This window comes from Pristiophorus japonicus, chromosome 6 (assembly GCF_044704955.1).
Source record: "Pristiophorus japonicus isolate sPriJap1 chromosome 6, sPriJap1.hap1, whole genome shotgun sequence".
Lineage (NCBI taxonomy): Eukaryota > Metazoa > Chordata > Chondrichthyes > Pristiophoridae > Pristiophorus > Pristiophorus japonicus.
The window spans coordinates 66,219,035-66,227,858 of NC_091982.1; the positions used below are offsets into that span (position 1 = coordinate 66,219,035).

An 8,824-nucleotide genomic window follows, 5' to 3' on the forward strand; every position below is an offset into this window, starting at 1 on the left:
ATAACCTTCCGAATGTACTCGGGGACAGTGGGTCTTGTGAGAATGAGGAACTGAAGGATATCCTTATTAGGCAGGAAATTATGTTAGGGAAATTGATGGGATTGAAGGCCGATAAATCCCCAGGACCTGATAGTCTGCATCCCAGAGTACTTAAGGAAGTGGCCCTAGAAATAGTGGATGCATTGGTGATCATTTTCCAACAGTCTATCGACTCTGGATCAGTTCCTATGGACTGGAGGGTAGCTAATGTAACACCACTTTTTAAAAAAGGAGGGAGAGAGAAAACAGGTAATTATAGACCGGTTAGCCTGATATCAGTAGTGGGGAAAATGTTGGAATCAATTGTTAAGGATGAAATAGCAGCGCATTTGGAAAGCAGTGACAGGATCGGACCAAATCAGCATGGATTTATGAAAGGGAAATCATGCTCGACGAATCTTCTGGAATTTTTTGAGGATGTAACTAGCAGAGTGGACAAGGGAGAACCAGTGGATGTGGTGTATTTGGACTTTCAAAAGGCTTTTGACAAGGTCCTGCACAAGAGATTGGTGTGCAAAATCAAAGCGCATGGTATTGGGGGTAATGCACTGACGTGGATAGAGAACTGGTTGGCAGACAGGAAGCAGTTGGGAAAAACGGGTCCTTTTCAGAATGGCAGGCAGTGACTAGTGGAGTACCGCAGGACTCAGTGCTGGGAACCACAGCTTTTTACAACATACATTAACGATTTAGATAAAGAAATTGAGTGTAATATCTCCAAATTTGTGGATGACACTAAACTGGGTGGCGGTGTGAGCTGTGAGGAGGATGCTAAAAGGCTGCAGGGTGACTTGGACAGGTTAGGTGAGTGGGCAAATGCATGGCAGATGCAGTATAATGTGGATAAATGTGAGGTTATCCATTTTGGGGGCAAAAACACAAAGGCAGAATATTATCTGAATGGCGGTAGATTAGGAAAAGGGGAGGAGAAACGAGACCTGGGTGTCATGGTTCATCAGTCACTGAAAGTGGGCATGAAGGTACAGCAGGCGGTGAAGAAGGCAAATGGTGTGTTGGCCTTCATAGCTAGGGGATTTGCATATAGGAGCAGGGAGGTCTTACTGCAGTTGTACAGGGCCTTCGTGAGGCCTCACCTGGAATATTTTGTTCAGTTTTGGTCTCCTAATCTGAGGAAGGACGTTCTTGCTATTGTGGGAGTGCAGCGAAGGTTCACCAGACTGATTCCAGGGATGGCTGGACTGTCATATGAGGAGAGACTGGGTCAACTGGGCCTTTATTCACTGGAGTTTAGAAGGATGAGAGGGGATCTCCTAGAAACGCAGAAGACTCTGACGGGAATGGACAGGTTAGATGCGGGAAGAATGTTCCCGATGTTGAGGAAGTCCAGAACCAGGGGACATAGTCTTAGGATAAGGGGTAAGCCATTTAGGACTGAAATGAGGAGAAACTTCTTCACTCAGAGAGTTGTTGAGCTATGGAATTCCCTGCCGCAGAGAGTTGTTGATGCCAGTTCATTCGATATATTCAAGAGGGAGTTAGATATGGTCCTTACGGCTAAGGGGATCAAGGGGTATGGAGAGAAAGCAGGAAAGGGGTATTGAGGGAATGATCAGCCATGATCTTATTGAATGGCAGTGCAGGCTCGAAGGGCCAAATGGCCTACTCCTGCACCTATTTTCTGTTTGTGGGATCTTGCTATGCACAAACTGGCTGTTACAATTGCTAACACACTTCAAAAGTACCTTGGGACCTGACAGCACAGGAGGAGGAGTTCTGCCCATTGTACCTGTGTCAGCTCTGTGGCAGAGTGATCTAATCAGTCCTACTTCCCGCTCTTTCCCCACAGCCCTGCTAATGTTTCCTCTTCAAGTATTTATCCAATTCCCGTTTGAAAGTTACTGTTGAATCTGCTCCCACCGCCCTTTCAGGCAGCGCATTCCCGATCACAACAACTCGCTGCGAAAAAACATTCTCCTCATCTCCCCCTCTGGTTCTTTTGCTAAACAGCTTAAATCTCTGTCCGCTGGTTAACGACCCTCCCGCCACTGAAAACAGTTTATCCCTATTTATTCTATCAAAATCCCTCACGATTTTGAACACCTCTATCAAATCTCCCTTTAACCTTCACTGCTCTAAGGAGAACAATCTCAGTTTCTCCAGGCTCTCCATGTAACGGAAGTCCTTCACCCCTGGTACCATTCGGGTAAATCTCCTCTGCACCCATCATTCGTTGTACAGCACTTTGTATCAAATATATAAGAGGAAAGGGATTAGAGTTCAGCGCTGAGTCAACCAAAACCAAACGGAACCAGGCTAGTAATCGGAAGTGTGCAAGAGTGTGATGATTCACTCCACGATTTTCCTTCACCATCACTGCAGGTAGTTTTATCGACCCCTATGGCCAACACAAAGATGGGGAAATCACCATCAAGCTCTGTCCCTTGACTGTATGTGTGCTATCAATACAGTGAATACTGCAGCACTGCCAAGTCTACACTGTTACAAAGCTCACTAATGGCTCTCTTTTCAACAGGCACTTATCTCTTCACTGCCAGTCATGTTTAAACAATCAATGCATTTACAACACAGGAGGGCAGATATTCAGCAAGAGTCTAATCTAATTTCCCTACCCTTTTATAGTCTTCCTTTTCAAATACTTATCCAATTCGAATAGAGTACAGAAGATTAAGGGGTGATTTAAAATTGTAATTTTTTTATTCATTCACAGGATGAGGGCATTGCTGGCAAGGCCAGCATTTATTTCCCATCCTGAGTTCCCTTGAGATCGTGTTGGTGAGCGTTCTTCTTGAACTGCTACAATCCATGAGCTGAAGATACTCCCACAATGACTAATTGGGGTATTTAAGATGATTAAAGGCGTAGATAGAGAGAAACAATTTCCTCTAGTTGGGGAGCCAGAGTCCGTGGCTGCAGTGTGTACCATCTACAAGATGCACTGCAGCAATTCGCCAAGGCTTCTTCGGCAGCACCTCCCAGGCACGCGACCTCTACCTCCGAGAAGGACAAGATGCATGGGAACACCATCACCTCCAGGTTCCCCTCCAAGTCACACACCATCCTGATTTGGAAATATATCGGCCGTTCCTTCACCGACGCTGGGTCAGAATCCTGGAACTCCCTCCCTAACAGCACTGTGGGAGCACCTTCACCACACGGACTGCAGCGGTTCAAGAAGGCGGCTCACCACCACTTTCTCGAGGGCAATTAGGGATGGGCAATAAATACTGGCCTTGCCAACGATGACCACACCCCTTGAATGAATTAGAAAAAAAAATAAAGGGGCATAACCTTAAAATTAGAGCGAGTCACTTCAGGAAGCACTTCTTCACACAAAGTGGAAATATGGAACTCTCTTCCCCCAAAAACCTGTAGAGGCTGGGGGTCAATTGAAGTTTCAAATCTGAGATTGATAGATTTTTGTTATGTCGGGAAAGAAAGACTTGGATTTATATAGCGCCTTTCACGACCACCGGACATTTCAAGGTACTTTACAGCCAATGAAGTGCTTTTGAAGTGTAGTCATTGTTGTAATGTGGGAAACGCAGCAGCTAATTTGCGCACAGCAAGCTCCCACACACAGCAATGTGATAATGATCAGATAATTTTTTTTTGTTATGTTGATTGAGGGATAAATATTGGCCAGGACACCGGGGATAACTCCCCTGCTCTTCTTCAAAATAGTGCCATGGGATCTTTTACGCCACTTGAGAGCAGACGGGGCCTCGGTTTAACGTCTCATCCGAAAGAAGGCACCTCTGACAGTGCAGCACTCTCAGCACTACACTGGAGTGTCAGCCTAGATTTTTTTTGTGCTCTAGTCCCTGGAGTGGGACTTGAACCCACAACCTGCTGACTCAGAGGCGAGTGTGCTACCCACTCAGCCACAGGGTATTAAGGGTTACGGAATCAAGGCATGGAGTTATGATACAGATCAGTCGTGATCTAAATAAATAGCGAAAACAAGCTGGAAGGGCTGAAAGGCATCCTCCTGTCCCTGTGTTCTCTGTTATACTCTCCGCTTTGGTTAAAGCATTCCATGTTGCAATAATTCGGTGAAAAGATTTCTTCTAACTCCCTTCATTCTCCTGTAGATGACCCTCGCTCTATGCCCTCGTTACAGCCTCAACAAGCAAGCAATGACAAAAGGCTCTTACCAAGGTCCCCTCGATGACCAGGTGTATTGATTTGCTGGCAACTTCTCTCGCATCGAGTATTCTGCAATCATCATCTCGGAACTGACATACGCACCAACACCTAATAATGCAACAAATTACATTCATGGGCGCTTTTGATAATCTTAACACTGTAGAACAATAGATTCGACAGACTGGACAAATGAGTAAACCATACTTTGATATACACCACGATTTTACAATACTCGTGTTCAAATCCCTCCATTGCCTCGCCCCTTCCTATCTCTGTAATCTCCTCCAGCCCTGCAACCCTCCAAGATTTCTGCGCTCTTCCAATTCTGGTCTCTTGAGCATCCCAGATTTTCCGCGTTCCAACATTGCCAGCCGTGCCTTCAGCTGCCTGGGCTCTGAGTTCTGGTATTTAATGCAGGGAAACATCCCAAGGCGCTTCACTGGAGCGTTATCAAAGTAAAATTGACACTAAGCCACATAAGGCGATATAAGACAGGGTGGTCAAAGTGGTGGGTTTAAAGGAGCGTCTTAAAGGAGGTGAGAGAGATGGAGAGGTGAAAAGGTTTAGGGAGGGAATTCCAGAGCTTGGGGTCTAGACAGCTGAAGGCACGGCCGCTGATGGCGGGGAATGATAATCGGAGATACAGTGGAGGAACGCAGAGATAGGGAGGGCTGTGGGACTGGAGGGGGTTACAGAGATAGGGAGGGGTGTAGGGGCTGGAGGAGGTTACAGAGATAGGGAGGTGTGTAGGGGCTGGAGGGGGTTAGAGAGATAGGGAGGGGTATAGGGGCTGGAGGAGGTTACACAGATAGGGAATGGTGTAGGGGCTGGAGGAGATTACAGAGATAGGGAGGGGTGTAGGGGCTGGAGGGGTTACAGAAATAGGGAGGGGGCGAGTCCATGGAGGGATTTAAACACAAATCCCTCCACGGATCTGGGTAGTGAGTTGTTAGTAGCAGGAACGAGGTGTCTGAATTAACAACTGCCGATGGTGATGCTGGAAGGAGCAGGAGTCGAGGAGAAGCCCAATGTTAGAGGAATGCGGGGAGTGCGCAGGAGGAGTTCAGTAACTATTCAAAAACAAATTACAGGACAGAAATTCATGGCAACAACTTTGCTTTACAAGTAGAGAAGTCTCTCAACATCTGTACCTTAACTAGTTAAGCAGTGATTGAAGCCAAGTTTATTAATTTAGCAGCACGGTGTGTTTCTCAGCACTTCAGTGGCGCACTATTCTCACACTTACCAATGATGCAAGCGGATGTACCTCCCGGAGCACCGACAGTGGAGAGGCACGGCCCATTGTTGCCAGCACTGGACACAAAGATAATATTGTGCTTCAATACTGCTTCGTCAATCACCTTACAGATACGCCTGGATGGGAGAGCAGACAGAAGCATTACAGAATGATACAGCACAGAAGGAGGCCATTCGGCAAAATTCTAAATTCTCATCCTGGTTTACAAATCACTCCATGACCCTTGCCCCTCCCTATCTCTGTAATCATTTTCAGCCTCACAAAGCCCCATGATGTCTGCACTCCTCAAATTCTGCCCTCTTGAGCATCCCTGATTATAATCGCTCAACCATCGGTGGCCGTGCCTTCAACTGCCTGGGCCCCAAACTCTGGAACTCCCTCCCTAAACCTCTCCGCCTCTATCTCTCTTTCCTCCTTTAAGACGCTCCTTAAAACCTACCTCTTTAACCAAACTTTTGGTCATCTGCCGTAATTTCTCCTTAAGTGGCTTGGTGTCAAATTTATCTGTTTTATCTTGTTACACTGCTGTGAAGCGCCTTGGGACGTTTTACTACGTTAAATACGCTATATAAATAAAAGTGATCATCGTGCCTGTGCTGTCATTTTGAAAGAGCTATCCTATTAGCCCCACTACTTCCCCTGCTCTTTCCCCATGGCCCTGAAAATGTTTTCTTTTCAAGTATTTATCCAATTCCCTTCTGTATTCATCCATCGCCCTTTCAGGCAGTGCATTCCAGACCATAACGCGCTGTGTAAAAAAAATTCTCATCACCCCTTTGAAGGATCATTCAAGAGAAATGAATAAAGCAAGCATCTGCCAGACCTGTAACAAGTGAGTAATCTCAGCCACCGCAATAAATGCCATCTCTTCACGCAAGGCTGCTTAGGGCTCATTACTTGACGTCAGGGGTGAGAAGCTGCTTTTACAGGGCAGCCTGGGCCTTGGGGCAGTGACCCACCTACGCTGCTCCCCCAGCATTCAAAGGGTCGATGGTGCAGTCGGTCTGCCTGGTAACCACTTGTACTGTGCGGCGTGTTCAATCCCCAGACGACATTCTTTAAGAGTCCTGGTTGGAGCTCAGCCTGTGCCATGGACGGAGTGTTCCACGAACAGATTTCTCCAGCATGGCTAACTCTGGTCAAACATTTCACCTTGGGAGGCAGTGGAACATGATGTCAGGATGAGTTCAATAGTGAACAAAACGACATTGGGGCTGGCAAACGGTTTGTGAGGGAGAGCCAATAAAAAAAACTGGCCTTCTGGACCGTAAAAATAAGTCAGTTACATTTGTCTTGACGCTGCTGCCGATTACGTGGGACTTGCACTACAGGGGCCTGCTCGGGCAGCATGTCACTGCAGTTTAAGGAACAGCCAAAGATCTAGCGTCGAAGCCAATGAAAGGTCGGCAATGCAGCTCTGTTCCACCTCTCCCACCTCGACTTCCTTCCTTCTTCTCACGATGGCACCAAACCCACTCAACACCCAGACAACTAGGGAAAACTGCGGCTGTTTTCATTAGAGCGGAGTCATTTACAGGGTGTCTGATGGAAGTATTTACAATTATAAAGAGATGGGATGGATGTTTCCAGTGATTGAAGGGTTTAGAATGAAGGGATATAGATGCAAGATTAAATATCAGAGAGATTTATGGCACGGGAGGAGACTATTCAGCCCATTGTGTCCATGCCGACCCAGCCTTATCTCGGTCCATAGCGCTGTAGGTTACGGCACTTCAAGTGCGCATCCAAGTACTTTTTAAATACATTGAGTGTTTCTGCCTCTACCACCCTTTCAGGCAGTGAGTTCCAGACCCCCACCACCCTCTGGGTGAAGAAAGTTCTCAACTCCCCTCTAAACCTCCCCCCAATTACTGTAAATCCATGGCCCCTGGTTGTTGACCCTCTGCTAAGGGAAATAGGTCCTTCCTATCCACTCTATCTAGGCCCCTCATAATTTTATACACCTCAATTAACTCTCCCATCAGCCTCCTCTGTTCCAAAGACAACAACTCTAGCCTATCCAAACTTTCCTCATAGTTAAAATTCTCCAGTCCTGGCAATATCCTTGTAAATGTACTGTGTGCCTTCTCTAGTGCAAATACAAGAGATTTAGGACAGAGAGCAGGAGAACCCTTTTTTTTTTACACAGAGGGTTGTGAGGTTGTGGAATGCACCAACAGAGTTAGTGATTGAAATGGAGACCGGGTCAACAATTAACAATCAATGAGATAGGTGGTTGAAGGAGGGATATGGAAGTACGTGGAGGATAAACACCAAACTTCTCTGTAATTCTTCTTCTTAGGCAGCCCTTTGGAGTTGAGGATGACTTGCTGCCACACTAAAAATGGGTTCTCAGGTGACTGAAGAGTCCAATGCGGGACCTACAGTCTCTGTCACAGGTGGAGCAGACGGTGGTTGCAGGAAAGGGAGGTTGGAGTGCCTGGGTTGCCGCACGCTGCTTCCGCTGTCAATGCTTGGCTTTAGTTTGCTCTTGGCGTAGAGACTCAAAGTGTTCAGCACCCCCCCGGATGCACTTCCTCCTCTTTGGGCAGTCTTTGGCCAGGGACTCCCAGGTGTCGGTGGGGATATTGCACTTTTTCAAGAAGGCTTTGAGGGTGTCCTTGAAACGTTTCCTCTGCCCACCTGTGGCTCGCTTGCCATGTAGGAGTTCCGAGTAGAGCGCTTGTGTCGGGCATGCGGACGATATGGCCCGTCCAACTGAGCTGATTGAGCGTGTTCAGTGCTTCAATGCTGGGGATGTTGGCCTGATCGAGGACACTGACGTTGGTACATCTATCCTCCCAGTGGATTTGCAGGATCATGCGGAGGTAGCGTTGGTGGTATTTCTCTATCGATTTGAGATGTCTGCTGTATATGGTCGACGTCTGAGCCATATAGGAGGGCGGGAAGCACGACTGCCCTGTAGAGCATAAGCTTGGTGCCAGATTTGAGGTCCTGGTCTTCAAACACTCTCTTCCTCAGGTGACCGAAGGCTGTGCTGGCACACTGGAGGTGGTGTTGGACCTCGTTATCGATGTCTGCCCTTGCTGAAGATCGGCTCCCAAGGTATGGAAAGTGGTCCACGTTGTCCAAGGCCATGCCGTGGATTTTGATGACCGGGGGACAGTGTTGTGTGGTGGGATCAGGTTGGTGGAGGTCCTTTGTCTTACAGATGTTTAGTGTAAAGCCCATGCTTTCGTACGCCTTGGTGAAGGTTTTGATAATGGCTTGGAGTTCAGCCTCTGAATGCACGCAGACACAAGCGTCATCCGCATACTGTAGTTCGATGACAGAGGATGGGACGACATTGCATCTAGCCTGGAGATGGCGAAGGTTGAACAGGTGCCCATTGGTTCTGTAGTTTAGTTCCACTCCAGCAGGGAGCTTGTTGAGAGTGAG

The 8,824-nt window shown here is 47.3% G+C and overlaps 1 protein-coding gene across 1 annotated transcript in view; it reads right to left on the reverse strand.

Moving 5' to 3' along the window:
• Positions 1-8,824, reverse strand: part of LOC139266118 (tripeptidyl-peptidase 2-like) — a 133,531-nt gene that overhangs the window by 71,903 nt on the left and 52,804 nt on the right. The window contains exons 9-10 of the mRNA XM_070883966.1: positions 5,414-5,541; positions 4,176-4,275 (exon numbers count right to left, since the gene is read on the reverse strand). Coding sequence (XP_070740067.1) covers positions 4,176-4,275; positions 5,414-5,541 — 228 coding nt within the window. The remainder of the gene's footprint in view (positions 1-4,175; positions 4,276-5,413; positions 5,542-8,824) is intronic.